This window comes from Lepidochelys kempii, chromosome 7, assembly GCF_965140265.1.
Source record: "Lepidochelys kempii isolate rLepKem1 chromosome 7, rLepKem1.hap2, whole genome shotgun sequence".
Lineage (NCBI taxonomy): Eukaryota > Metazoa > Chordata > Testudines > Cheloniidae > Lepidochelys > Lepidochelys kempii.
The window spans coordinates 37,702,562-37,718,162 of record NC_133262.1 but is presented as its reverse complement, the minus strand read 5'-3'; the positions used below and the strand labels follow the sequence as shown (position 1 = coordinate 37,718,162).

Here is a 15,601-nt window from a genome sequence, read left to right as displayed (position 1 = left end):
GAGTCCAAGTAAAGACAGATTAATACAATACTTAAGTATAACGTGACAGAATCAAACTACTACAGCTTCTGTAAAGGCAAATTATCCCTCTCTTCTATGTTAAAGAACTCTGGAAAAGTTAACTGAAATGGTATCAAAAGGTCAAGCTGCAGTTTGCAGATGACATCAAATTGTTCTGGTTCACAGAAAAGACTAGAGAGACATGAGAAAATGACAGATTTAAATACAGTGGAGCATTACGCAGCATGATAGCGGACACTTTTAACTTCATAGTGTAAAATAATTAAATGGAGGAAAAAAAAGCTAGTCCCAAACACATAAAATGACTCTTAATTACAGGGTTTCTACTTCATCATTATTGATGGATCAATGATATTGGACACTGCATAGGCAGTAATTAAAGCAAAGAGGTTTTCTGAGTTGACTAGGGAATGGATTTTAGAAGTACAGAAAATACTATTACATTATATAAAAAGGCACACCTTCATCTCAAATATTCTGTCCAGTATCAATCAACTTACCTAAAAGTGATGAGATTCAAGAGTTCCAGAGAATGGCAACAAAATTATGGCAAGGTTCATATATGACAAGGGATTACAAATGTTAATACTATTTAGCTTAGAAAGAAGAGTACAAGGGATAATAAATGAGGTATTGAAAATTATAAAGGTCTCAAAACTGACCAGTACCTCTATTATCCTGCACCATGTGATAAGCTGGCACTCAAAAGGCAGTAAATTTACAGTCCATAGCAGGAAACACTGTACCACATACTGTACAGAAAATTCAGTAAATACAAAATTATGCAAGTCCATGTTATCAGCTCACCTTAATACAGCCACTTCATTTCTGAAGGCCTGAAACTGTTCTGGGGTTGGATTTACAACCTTTAATATCTTCACTGCTACATCTCCTGCAAATACATTTAACACAATATTGTTGGTAACCTTTATAACAGTCTTTTAGAGCAGCTTTATCACCTCTAAACTTAAAAATTCTGAAATTTCTGCATAATACATCTTTGGTAATTTGTACAGAGAGAGGTCCACGGACAAAACAGACTTTTGTATTTTCATACAACTCATTTGGTGGAGATGGTATCAGGTAACCTCAAATAGAAGATCAGTCTTTTTCTAACTACTTGAAAAGGGTTTCTTTATTATTAAATGGTTAGTAACCGGCTGATGGGACCACATATGTGATCTTAAACAAAGGCCACTGTACAACATATTTAAATCTGAAGGTATAAACAGTTTAGTTATTAATCTAGGGGAAACCAATTAAGTTGTTTTTCTAAATAAGAGCTATTTGGGGAGAAATGCATCCTCAGCACATTGTTTCAAGCACTGTATCCACTGTATTCAATAGATTTCTGTCAGGAACCCAAATTCTCATTTCTCTTCCCTCTTCCCAGTTTTAGTACAGAGAAGTTAATAGAATTAGACTTTTATTCCCTCAAAATTAATGTCTAGAGGACAGCAGAATAAACCATGATTTTAATGTTTGAATTACAGAATTAGTGGACAAAGGAAGAGTAATAGTGCATCAGTTCTTTAACCATTTGATACAGCATATTACAAAATATTACTTGAAAAGCGAATTCAAATTAACTTGAACATGAGCACCTGTTTGGATTCTGCACCTGCTGCAGGAATATAAACAAAGACCAAAGTTAAGCAGCAATTTAGTTTATGTATGGGAAGACTGATATCCAGGGTCAGCTGTTTATAATTATATTACTTGGGTAAACAAAGAGGGAGACAAATATGATTCAAGAAAGTACAATAATAATGGTACGATGCTGAGCAAATGAATGTAAGGAGGAATTTTTAAAGCAGGGACCATCAGTCCCTCCAGGGAAGTAGTGAAAGTTACACTCATTTAACATTAGACTGTACATTGCACATTAGAATATGCTGGAGGGAATAATCTTGTATTGGCAGGGCCTCATGAGGGTGAGAATGGTTGTAATCCTCTTGTCAAATAGAACTGCAGGAAGCTGGCTGGCCTAATCTGTACATAAGTAAACCTAAGGACCTGCCTGATGATAGGCCTGTTTGATGCACCTCACACAGTTTTAAGGTTACTCCTATTTAACATTGCCAAACCACCTACGTTAAACAAAGCCCCAACGGGCACAGGCTTATCTGCAATCATAATGGCAAATTAACGATTTTTCCAAGATGGTCTCTCCTGCCTTTAGAAAAAGATTAATCTCCAAAAGTTCTGACCGGTTCTTTGAGGAAAAGTCTCCACAATCCTTTCAGCTACACAGCAGGTGTTCCATATATAGAAATGGATATTAATAGTATTTTTCATGTTCTGTGTGTTATTTTAAATCACCATTATTATTTGTATTATTGTAGTGACCAGAAGCCCCACCCGGGATTGGGGCTCCATTTTGCTAAATGCTATACAAACATATAGGAAGAGTCTCGCTGGTCTGAGGAGCCTTCAATCTAGAAATAAATAAATAAAAGAGAGGGGGAAAGGGATACAAACATGGGCGGCCCGTGACCCAGCTGCCAAGGGAGGCTAGCCCCCAGCACCTCCCCTTGTATCCAAGGCCCTGCTCCCCTCCCCCACTGGAGCCCAGAGCACCCCAACCACACACCCCAGTCCTAGCACCAGGTGGCAATGCTCCCGGTGGCCAGGCAGGGCAGTCAGCCCCAGTCCTCCGGGCAGCCAGGCAACAGCATTCCTGGTCCTGACTCCTCCCTATAGGAGGCAGGCCAACCAGCCCCAGCCAACCTCCAAGTCAGAGCACTCTGGGAACCGCAGGATGGGGCCTGGGTTGGGTGCAGAGTGTGGGCAAGGCAACGCTAGGCTGTTTGGGAAGGCACAGCCTACCCCCTATGATACCCGCTGTCCATGGATTCAACACAAGAAAAGTAAGCATTTGTTGGCTGACCATCTTCTCTACTTAACTCATATTTATTTTTGAATTAGCCACAGTACTGGAGCAATATCTACCAATATCTTCCTACAAGAGCTTTTTTGTAAAGAATCCCACTGGAGTCTTTCACAGCCTCCAGCTAACCCCCTTTTTCCTCTGCCCTCCTCTCACACATAGTACTAAAAACAGGGCAACCATTATACTATCACTAACAGTTGCAGTTCAGAACTATACCCTGGCTTCACAATGGAGCTCTTTTATCATAACATTTATCCACTCTTGCTCCTAAATCTATTCCCATTTCTGTGGGGGAAATGCCATCCTTAATATAGTCAGTCCGGCATTGCAAGCTTCCACAGGACTACTGCCACTCACTTCTCAGCTGTCAGGGCAGGTCTCATCTTGGCATTCCTGCACTTCAGGGCGGGGGAAGGTAACTCACAAAGTTCAATGGAAGTGGTCTTACACATGCAAAAGTTTTGCAGACACTGGGAATCATCCCATACCTGCAACACTATGCAGAACCACCAGTCTGTGCTTGTTTGCCAGGCCCAGAATCAGCGTTCCACTCTATCAACATACCCCAGTGCTGTCATGATATCCAAATTGCCACATCCCATGCTTTCAGGATTGTCTGTGTCTATGTCCTCCTCACAATCTTCCTCATACTGGCGGCTCCTAGCTAGTCTCTGCACATACTGCAGAATAATGTGCGAGGTGTTTACAATGCTCACAAAAGCAGTGTGCAGCTGAGCGGGCTCCAGGCTTGCCATGCTATGGCATCTGCACGGATAACCCAGAAAAAAAGCAGTGAAATGATTGTTTGCCGTTGCTTTCAAGGAGGGAGGGAGGGAGGGAAGGGAGACTGACGACATGTACCCAAAACCACCTGTGACAATGTTTTTGCCCTATCATGCATTGGGAGCTTAGCCCAAAATTCCAATGGGCAGTGAGGACTGCGGGATAGCTACCCACAGTGCACCACTCCGTGAGTCGATGCTAGCCACGGTATTGAGGATGCATTCTGCCAACCTAATGCGCTTAGTGGGGTCCTGCATGAGATGGGGGAAAAAAGGGTATAAGGGAATTATGGAGGTAAGCAGAAGCCCAGAATGCAGCATCCCCTCAGCAAGAGCTAGAGCTCCCCCTGTTAAGCAAGCCCATTGAACTCTCATCCTGACAAGCACTACCCCAATACACCTAGACCCCCAGAACGAGCTGCCCACCCCCAGACCTTCACCCCACTGAGCCCCAACCAGCTTCACCAGGACCCCCACTCCATCAAGGCCCACTCCCCCAGCACCCAGACCTGCCCCCAAGCTCCCCACACCCAGATCCACCCCCACTGAACCGCATCTCCCCACACCCAGACCCCCCCGCTAAGCCCCAATCACATGCACCTGGATCCCCTGCAAACTCCCATTGCCCCTGCACCCAGAACCCCCCCAAAGAGCCCCTGTGCATCCAGATCTCCCGCTCAGATGCCTGCACCCAGATTGCCCCACCCAAACCTCTCACCCCAAACCTGGATCCCCCCCATACTAAGCCCCTCCATACTAGGATCCCGCTGGGCTGCGCCTGCCTACCCCCACCTGGTGCACAGAATCCATAGGTTGGGATAGAGTGCATCTCTTGTTCTGCAACAGGAGGTGAGGAGTGACTGGAAGAGTCATCAGTGGACATAATGCCAGCTGTTATAGGTAAGGGTACCACGTCTGTCTGGGCTATGTGGGCGCAATCAGTATGATGTTTGCTTTTTCTCTTTTCATTTTCAGCTGGATTTTCAGTAATAGAAGGAACAGGGGAAAGGCATAAAGAAGGCCCTTGTCCCATGAGAGGAGGAGTGTGTCTCTCCGAGTGTCGTCCAATCCCCACTCTGGAGCAATACTGTGGACATTTCTTGTTCCAGTAAGTAGCGAACAGGTCTATTACCAATGTCCCCAACTGTCAGAATATGTCGTAGAGTACCACCAAATCTATCTCTCATTCGTGGTCGGCATGGGAATTTATGGCTGAGACTGTCCACCATCATGCTACATACTCCTGGTAGGTAGGCCGCTGATATTAAGACATTGTGGGAGAAGCATCAGTTCCATAGTTTTAATGCCTCTATGCACAGGGAATGAGACCTGGTGCCTCCCTGTCAGTTTATGTAATACATGCAGGCCATATAGTTCATTATGATGTGTGTGTGTTTGTTTCATCAGCGGGAGGAAGTGAACGCACACATTTCTGACTGCTCTGAGTTTGAGCAGGTTGATATGGAGGCATGCCTCTGCTGGAGACCATTTGCCCTGTATTGTGTAACCACTGAGATGTGCACCCCATCCTAAGACGGATGCATCAGTGGGCAAAAGTAGAGATGGGGAAGACTGAACAAATGGGATTCCCATACAGACATTTACTGGGTCCTTCTATCAGTCTACAGATTGCTTGACTCTGGTAGACGTAGAAGTTTGCTTATGTGGTCTGGGGTCTCTGTTTGGCCTGTAAACCGAACCGAACCATGCTTGGAGGCATCTTGTGTAGTCTGGCATGAGCAACAACAAACGTGCCCATGGCCATGTGCCCCAGGAGCTGGAGGCAATGTCTGGCCAAAATTTGGGGACTGAATTGTGCTGTCTCTATCAACAAGGAGAGACTGGAATCCGTGATGAGGGAGAATGCCTTCAGGTGTACTGGTGCTAAAGTTGACTTTTGTTTGTTGATCTCTTGGCCCAGATTCTGAAACAGGTCCAGCGTGGTGTGAGTGACTGCTTGGGCTTCTGTGAAGGACCATACCCTGAGAAGGTAAGGATAAGTCCAGGTAAGGATAAATCACAAAGCCTTGAGAGACTAAGTGGGCTGCCACTACTGAGAGGACCGTGGAGAATACCCTGGGGGTCAATGAGAGGCCAAAAGGGAGTACTCTGTACTGATAGTAGTCCTGGCCTAGCATGAATCTGAGGTAACATCTGTGACTAGGTATGATGAAAATGTGGAAGTATGCATCCTGAAGGTTGAGGGCCAAGAACCAGCCTCCTTTCTCTAATGCTGGAATGATCACTGACAGAGTAACCACCTTGAACTTCTGTGCTTTGAGGAGATGGTTTAGCCCTCGGCATAGCAGACTCTCGTGAGAAAGGTCCCTGAAGAGGGACAGGGAAGGTTGTTTGGGAGGGATGAAGGAGGAAAAATGAATGGTGTATACATTCTGGATGATCTCAGGACCCACTTGTCAGAGGTTATCCGTTCCCAGGTGCTGTGGAATGGGGTAAAGTTGTCTCCGAAGGGATGAGCGAGGCTTTCCACCATGAGATGGTGAGTAGAGTGTTCTATGGGCACCTCAATCAACTCGTCAAAACTGCCACTTCAAAGTGGAGGGCTGAGATGCAGTTGTTTGGGGTCCTGATTGTTTTTGTCTGGGGAACCTTTGCTTCCTCTGTGGCTCCAAAGATCTTTGTGACAAATACCAAGATGTGTACTGTGATGATCAAGACTTGAACGGTGGTTGAGAACTGTACTTTCTTTTTGTAGGCGGGAGTATAAATCCCAAGGGATTGAAGAGTTGCCCTAGAATCCTTCAGTGTGTGGAGGAATTCAGCAAATACTTCATCTCTTCCAAAAAGAAGGTCCTCTACCATAGCGTGGACTTCTCTAGGGAAGCCAGACAAATGAAGCCACAAAGCCTGTCTCATCACCGCCACTGAAATTGATCATGCCTCTGTGTCAGCCACATCTAATGCGGACTGGAGGGATGTCTTAGCCACCAGTTGGCCCTCGTTAACTATGGCCTTCAATTGGTCCTTATGAGAGTCAGGGAGTTGCTCAATATGGGAACTGAGTTTTGTATAGTTCTGATAGTCATATTTTGCTAACAAGGCTTAGTAGTCGGCTACATGGAAGTGGAGGGCAGCTGATTAGTATGCCTTCTTGCTGAACACATCCAAACATTTCCAGTCCGGATCATAAGGGGTGGATTTAAACTGGTGCTGTTGGTACTAATGATATTGATGGAGCCACGGATTGTTTTCAGCTTCATTGGGGCTTGCTATGGGGACTCACAGACCTTCTCTTAGTGGTCTTGTGTGACTGTCATCTCTCTGGGCTCATCTCCCTTCGAAGTAGAAGGCTGCGGAGAAAGTTCCCGCTAGGACTTTGGCCGTTGAAGGGCCAACTCAATGAGAAAGAGTCTGAGCCTTACTGCTTAGTCTTTCCTGGACCTGGGCTTCAGTTGTTGGCACAAACCACACTTTTGTGCTCCCCTCCTCCCCCAACTGAGGAACTTTTTGAAGTACTCTTGTGGGGGGGGGGGGAGGTGTCCCCGCCACCAGGGTTGGCGGGAGGGAAACTTTTCTTCTTTGTTTTTTTTAGGCACAACCCAATAAAATGTAAACCAAGTAACAAAGAAAAAGGCTTTAAGGGAAGCTAAAATTAGCAAATCTAAAGGGAGTTAATGAGCTGCAAACAGCTCTGACTCCATCTCTAGCCAGGGATAGTTGAGAAGGAACTAAGGAGGGTTGCCTGCACATGCTGGCTAGCCTCATGGCAGGTGAGGAGCAGCACCTGTGCAGGCAGGAGGGACTGTTACCGAAGTTCTCTGATCAGCAGCGCAGGGACACACACACTCCAACAGTGGAACACCCATAGGAACACTACTCGAAGAAGGGAAAATTACTCAGGGACACCAAAACAAAGTAAACAACTGGCAATTACTTATATGACCCTCACATAAAAAAAGCGCCAGAAATTTAACACCTTTCTCTCCTTCCCATTTACTAGAATGTCATCCTAGCCTTCATCCACTTTGGTTTAATCGTCACAGTTTTAAGTTATATGCTTTTATAAGATCCTCCCTGCTTGTCAGTATTAGATAAAAGGGACCTATCAGAAAACCTTTATGAAGGTTTACCTTACAGGTGGGTTTTTTTAGGATATACTTTAAACATTACAGATGAAACTTATTCTGATATGTGGCATATGAACTGAATAAATGATGGGTACCAACTGTTTCATCTATAGCAAATTACGTCAAAAAGCATGAGACATATACAAACGGGTAATTCAAAGACCCATGGTATTAACCCCATAATTTAATAAAAACAGTTACTCATCTTCTCATAACCGTTGTTCTTCAAGATGTGTTGTTCATGTTGATTCCAATCAGGTGTGCTCACGCACCGCAGGCACAGTTGTTGGAAAGTTTTCCCTTAGCAGTTCCTGTTGGATCGGCTATGGAGCCCCCTGGAGTGGTGCTTCCATGGCGCTCAATATATGACCCTGCCAATTCAACTCCCCTTCAGTTCCTTCTTGCTGGCTACTCCAACAGAGGGAAACGAGGGTGCGTATTGGAATGGATGTGAACACACCTTGAAGAACAGTTACAAGGTGAGTAACTGTTTTTCTTCGAGTGCTTGCTCACATCAATTCCAATCAAGTGACTCCCAAGCTGTACCCCAGAGGTGGGGTCAGAGTTCAGGAACCATTGATTGGAGCACCGCCCTGTTGAATGCTGCATCATCTCTGGCATGTTGGGTGATAGCATAGTGAGAAGTAAACGTATGCACCTGCCCTGCAGATCTCTTGTATCAGGACCTGGCCCAGGAACGCAGCTGACTAGGCTTGTGCCCTTGTGGAATGTGGCATAAGAGTTGGGACTGGGACCTTGGCTAACTCGTAACATGTGCAGATGCAGGAGGTGATCCAGGAACATATTCTTTGAGATGAGACCGGGAGTCCTTTCACCTGGTCTGCTACCACCACAAACAGTTGGTTCGACTTCCTAAACGGTTTCATGATCTTGATGTACAATGCTAGAGCTCTCCGAACATCCAGTAAGTGCAGCCTCTGCTCTTGGGTACTGATGTGCAGCTGAGGATAGAAGATAGGTAGAAAAATGTCTTGAACAGTGCGGAATTGTGACACTACTTTGGGAAGGAAGGCTGGGTGAGGCCTGAGCTGCACCTTGTCCTTGTGAAAGACCATGTAGGGTGGGCCGGATGTCAGAACCTTTAATTCGGACGCCCTCCTGGCTGATGTGATGGCTACCACGAAGGACACCTTCCATGACAAACAGAGCAGGGAGCAAGTCACCAGTGGTTCAAAAGGGGTCCCCATGAGCCTGGAGAGGACCAGGTTAAGGTCCCATGTGAGAAGCGGTTACCTAATTTGTGGATATAGGCATTCCAAGCCCTTAAGAAAAATGTCTTACCATGGGGTTAGTGAACACAGAGCCTCCAGCCACTCCTTGGTGGAAGGCTGAGATAGCAGCAAGGTACACCTTGACGGATGACGCTGCTAGGCCCTGCTGTTTGAGATGCAGAAGGTACTCCAGGATGAGTGGTATAGACGCCTGGAGTGGAGGTGTGTGTTGCTGGGCACACTAGCAAGTGAATCTCTTCCACTTGGCTTGATAAGTAGCCCCAATAGATGGTTTCCTGCTGCCGAGTAGAACCTCCCTTACCAGCTCCGAGCATAGGAGCTCCATGGGGTTTAACCATGAAACTTCCAGGCCGTGAAGTGGAGGGACTGGAGGTCTGGGTGGTGGAGGCGACCGTGATCCTGAGTGATCAGATCAGTAGCATGATTGGGGTGTCCATTGACAGCTCCAGAAGCGTGGTATTCCAGTGTTGATGGGGCCACACTGGGGCCAGTAGAATCACCTCCACTTTGTCCCTGAGGATCTTGAGTAGCACCTTGTGTTCGAGTGGGACCGATGGGAAGGCATACATGAGGCAGTCTCCCCAGGGTAGCAGAAACACGTCCCTGATTGAACCTGGGCTGTGTTTCTGGAAGGAGCAGAACATTGGGCACTTCCTGTTGCTCCGGGTGGAGAACTGGTTGACCTGGGGAAATCCCCACCTTTGGAAGATGGGATGGATAACATCTGGATGGATGAAGCATTTGTGGTTATAGAATCATCTGCTGAGGTGATCCACTAGCTCATTCTGCACTCCTGGGAGACAGGACACCTCCAGGTGAATGGAGTGGGCTATGCAGAACTCCCACAGTTGGAAGGCTTCTTGACATACCGGGCTCCTCCCTGTTTGTTGATGTAAAATACAGCCATGGTGTTGTCCATCATCACTGCCATGCTCTGGCCTTGCAGCTGGAACTGGAAAGTTTGGCATGCCAGTCGCACTGCTCTGAGCTCCCTAATACTCATATGAAGGGAGAGCTCATCCTGAGACCACAGGCCTTGTGTTCGGAGATCTCCCAGATGTGCCCCCCAACCCAGATCTGAGGCGTCTGTTACTAGGGACAAGGAGGGCGGTGGACTGTTGAAGGGGACACATTCGCATAACATCTGGGGGTTGAGCCACCAATGTAGGGACTCAAGTATGTGTTGTGGCACCATCACTACTGAGCCCAGCCTGTCGCGTCCCAGGCGGTATATCTGGGCGAGCCAAGCCTGGAGGGGTCTGAGCCTCATTCTGGCATGCCTGACTACATACCTGCAGGCCACCATGTGTCCAAGGAGACTCAGGCATTCCTTTGCAGTAGTGGTTGGGTAGCACCTGAGGCTTTGAACATGTGTCATGGCCTGGAAACGGGTCTCTGGCAGGAACGCCCTTGCCTGTACAGAGTCCAACACCGCTCTGATGAATTCTGTTCTTTGGGTTGGAGATACAGTTGACTTCTTCATGTTGAGGAGTCCCCGCAATCTCTCGAAAGTGAACCTGACCAATCATACAAGAAACTCTACCTGCTCCCTGGTACAGCCCCTGAGCAGCCAGTCGTCTAGGTATGGGCATACCTGCACTTGCCTCCTCTGGAGGAAGGTGCTACAACCAACATTCACTTGATGAATACTCAGGGGGCTGTCAACAAACTGAATGGGAGGACCGTGAGCTGATAGTGTTTATGGTTGAGCAGAAACCGGAGAAAATATCTGTGCACAGGTCGAATGGCTATGTCAAAGTATGCGTCTTTCATGTCAAGGGCTGCGTACCAGTCTCTACGATCCAGGGAAGGGATAATAGTGCTTAGGGAGACCATGCAGAACTTCAACTTCACCATGAACTGGTTGAGTCCTCGCAGGTCTAAAATGGGTCCAAGGCACCCCCTGCCCCTTTGCCTTGGGGATTAGAAAACAACAGGAGTAGAAACTCTTGCCCCACAGCTCCTGAGGAAACTCCTCCACTGCCCCTTTGGTAAGGAGCAATTGCACCTCCTGGATAAGGAGTTGCTCGTGAGAAGGGTCCCTGAAGAGGGACAGGGAAGGGGGGTGGGAGGGAGGGGAGGAGCAGAATGAGAGAGAATATCCCACTTTTACCATGCGAAGAACCCAGCGATCCGATGTTATTTGGAACCAAGCATGGTAGAAGTGGGATAGATGATTCATAAAACATGGGTAAGGATCTGGTGGTGTGATGGGTGCACCATCCGTGGGTGCATCTTCAAAAGGCCTGTTTAGAGCCTGATGAAGGTTTGGACTGGCCATGACCTTGCCCCGAAGGGGGACTGGAAGGTTTTCACCTGCCGTTCCTGCCTTGGCCAAGAGGGATATGAGCGTTATTGTTGTGGCTGGGGCTTAAATTCTTGCTTGGAGTTGCTGGTATATGCATTCCCAACAACTTCATGGTTGCCCTAGAATTTTTCAAGCTGTGCAGCTTGGAGTCAGTCTGCTCCTAGAAGAGCCCCGCGCCCTCAAAGGGAAAGTCCTGCAGGGTCTGCTGCACTTCCAGGGGTAGCCCAGATGCTTGAAGCCATGATGTTCTCCTCATGGCTATGCTTGAGGAGAGGGTACAGGTGGCCGAATCCACCAAGTCTAGGGACATCTGTAGAGAGGTCCGTGCTACTGTCTTCCCTTCCTCTACAATGGCAGAGAATTCAGCCTCAGAGTCTGCAGGGATCAGCTCTTTGAACTTCAACATGGAAGTCCGTGAATTGAAGTTATACCTACTTAGGATAGCTTGCTGTTTAGCTATCCTCAGCTGGAGGGCCCCCCGTGGCATAGACCTTTCTACCGAATAGGGCAATCCTTTTTGCCTCTTTAGGCTTGGGGGGTGGTCCTTGCTGTTCCTGACGCTCTCTCTCGTTAACCGCCGACACCACCAGAGACCATGGCTGCGGGTGTGAGAATAAGTATTCACGGTCCTTGGAAGGGACAAGGTATTTGCGCTCCACTCCCCTGGCGATCAGAGGAATTCAGGCCGGGGTCTGCCACAGCATCTTTATGTTGTTTTGATCAAAGGAAGAGCTACCTGTGATGGACCTTCGGAAGTGAGAATATCCTCATGGGGTCCTTGGCCTCGACCACCTCCTCTCCGCTTGTAACCTCAAGTAACGGGCAATCGGCGTAAGGAGGTCCTGATGTGCCCTGTGGTCAACGGGAGGGCGGCCCAAAGCGGACGCCCCTACCACAGCTTCATCAGTGGAAGAGGACAAGGTGGCCTCCTGCCCCTCTGGCTCCCTGACCTCCTCTTGGTTAGTGCACACCCCTGTGGTGGTTACAGCCTGCAGGTCTGTAGCCTGACCCTGCAGCTGGTCCTGTGCTGGAGTGGCCTCTGCCTCGACCGGAGCCTGAAGGGGCAGTTGGGACACAGTGGCCTTGGAGCCGCGAGGTGTAGGACTGTCAAGTTGTACGGGGCTGCTATCCCTGGCTGCGATGCCGGAAAGCGCCGGTGTCAAGGGTCTCTTGTGCTAGAGTCCTTCCTCGGCACTGTGTCAGACATGGATGCCGGAGCACTCTGTACAGACGTGCCGGGTGCCGGTGCCCGGAGGTCCGCAGCCAGTTGTGGGCATAGAGCAGATTCCATTAACAGTTGCTTTAGGCAGAAATCATGCTCCTTTTTGGTTCTTGGCCAAAAAGCCCTGCAGATTTTGCACCTGTCCGTTTGGTGCGCTTCCCCCAGACACTTTAAACAAGAGTCATGGGGGTCAATGATGGGCATAGGCTTACTGCAAGCACTGCATGGCTTAAAGCCGTAGACTTGCGGCATGCCCCGGAGCCCAAGGGGGATTAGGGATTGGGGAGAGACCCCGCTCCCAACCTACTATCTAAACCAGGGGTGGGCAAACTTTTTGGACCAAGGGCCACATTGGGGTTGAGAAATTGTATGGAGAGCCGGGAAAGAAAAGCTATGCCTCCCCATACAGCCTGGCCCCCGCCCCCTGACTGCCCCCCTCAGAATGCACAACCCATCCAACCCCCCCTGCTCCTTGTTCCCTGACGGCCCCCCTCCCGGGACCCCCCGCCCCTAATCACCCCCTCCGGGACCCCACCCTCTATCCAATCCCTCCCCAACTCCCTGTCTGCCCTGACCCCTATCCAACCCCCCCCACCACCACCTAATAAGCCCCCCGGACTCCCACACCTATCAACCACCCCCCCAAAAAACCTCCGCCCCATCCAACCACCTCCTGCTCCCCGGGACCCCCTGCCCCTTATCCAACCCCCCCGCTTCCCACCCCCTTACCATGCCGCTCAGAGTGCCAGGACTAGCAGCCACAATGCCATGACGCCCAGAGCGCTGGCGACAGAGAGAGCTGAGGCTGTGTGGGAGGGGGACAGCAGGGGAGGGGCCGGGGTCAAGCCTCCCTGGCCAGGAGCTCAAAGGCCAGGCAGAACAGTCCCGCAGGCCTTAGTTTGTCCACCTCTGATCTAAACTAACTACAACACTAACTAGAAACTCTAATGACTAACAGAAGAACATTAAGGGAGCACTTGCTGAGCCAGTGAGCACTGTTCCAATGACCGTCACAGATGGTAAGAAGGAACTGAAGGGGAGTCGGGTTGGCAGGATCATATATCGAATGCCATGAGGGTGCCACTCCAGGGGCTCCACAGCCGACCCAACAGGAGCTGCTAAAGGAAAACTTTCCGACGACCATGAATGTGACGCGTGCACACCTGATTGGAACTGACGTGAACAAGCACTTGAACTAAAACATCCTAATTTTTTCCCCATCATTAACTATAACGAGCTTAAAAATACTAGTGGACTCACTGAGACTAGACTGCAGTTATCTTCCAATGTACTCATTTTAATCACTGCAGACATCCCTTTAATTTCTGTTTGCCATTCATTTGGAATCTGATTCAGAAAACACTCTGATGGTAAGAAAAGGAGTACTTGTGGCACCTTAGAGACTATAAAATTTAGTTATTACCCTCTGATCCCACTGAGGGTTACCAAAAGAAACTACACCATCTGCTCAAGAAACTCCCTGAAAAAGCACAAGAACAAATCCGCACAGACACACCCCTGGAACCCCGACCTGGGGTATTCTATCTGCTTCCCAAGATCCATAAACCTGGAAATCCTGGATGCCCCATCATCTCAGGCATTGGCACCCTGACAGCAGGATTGTCTGGCTGTGTAGACTCCCTCCTCAGGCCCTACGCTACCAGCACTCCCAGCTACCTTCGAGACACCACTGACTTCCTGAGGAAACTACAATCCATCGGTGATCTTCCTGATAACACCATCCTGGCCACTATGGATGTAGAAGCCCTCTACACCAACATTCCACACAAAGATGGACTACAAGCCGTCAGGAACAGCATCCCTGACAATGTCACGGCAAAGCTGGTGGCTGAACTTTGTCCTCACCCATAACTATTTCACATTTGGGAACAAGGTATATCTTCAAATCAGCAGCACTGCTATGGGTACCTGCTATGGGTACCTGCATGGCCCCACAATATGCCAACACTTATGGCTGACTTAGAACAATGCTTTCTCAGCTCTCATCCCCTAATATCCCTACTCTACTTGCGCTACATTGATGACATCATCATCATCTGGACCCATGGAAAAGAAGCCCTTGAGGAATTCCACCATGATTTCAACAATTTCCATCCCACCATCAACCTCAGCCTGGACCAGTCCACACAAGAGATCCATTTCCTGGACACTACGGTGCTAATAAGCGATGGTCACATAAACACCACCCTATACCGGAAACCTACTGACCACTATACTTACCTACATGCCTCCAGCTTTCATCCAGACCACACCACACGATCCATTGTCTACAGCCAAGCTCTACAATACAACCACATTTGCTCCAACCCCTCAGACAGAGACAAACACCTACAAGATCTCTATCAAGCATTCTTACAACTACAGTACTCACCTGCTGAAGTAAACAAACAGACTGACGGAGCCAGAAGAGTACCCAGAAGTCGTCTACTACAGGACAGACCTAATAAAGAAAATAACAGAACACCACTAGCCATCACCTTCAGCCCCCAACTAAAACCTCTCCAACGCATCATCAAGGATCTACAACCTATCCTGAAGGACGACCCATTACTCTCATAGATCTTGGGAGACATGGTGCTTACAGTCCTTGCTTACAGTCCAGTCCTTGCTTACAGACAGCCCCCCAACCTGAAGCAAATACTCACCAGCAACCACACAATAGAACCACTAACCCAGGAACCTATCCTTGCAACAAAGCCCGTTGCCAACTGTGTCCACATATCTATTCGGGGGACACCATCATAGGGCCTAATCATATCAGCCACACTATCAGAGGCTCGTTCACCTGCACATCTACCAATGTGATATATGCCATCATATGCCAGCAATGCCCCTCTGCCATGTACATTGGTCAGTCTCTACGTAAAAGAATAAATGGACACAAATCAGACGTCAAGAATTCTAACATTCAAAAACCAGTTGGAGGACACTTCAATCTCTGTGGTCACTTGATTACAGACCTAAAAGTGGCAATTCTTCAACAAAAAAACTTCAAAAACAGACTCCAAAGAGA

The 15,601-nt window shown here is 48.2% G+C and overlaps 1 protein-coding gene across 13 annotated transcripts in view; it reads right to left on the bottom strand.

Moving 5' to 3' along the window:
• Positions 1 to 15,601, bottom strand: part of RAF1 (Raf-1 proto-oncogene, serine/threonine kinase) — a 96,949-nt gene that overhangs the window by 25,490 nt on the left and 55,858 nt on the right. For all 13 annotated transcript variants that reach the window (XM_073352235.1, XM_073352233.1, XM_073352240.1 and 10 more), the window contains one exon: positions 829 to 913. In XM_073352235.1, the coding sequence (XP_073208336.1) occupies positions 829 to 913 (85 nt within the window). The remainder of the gene's footprint in view (positions 1 to 828; positions 914 to 15,601) is intronic.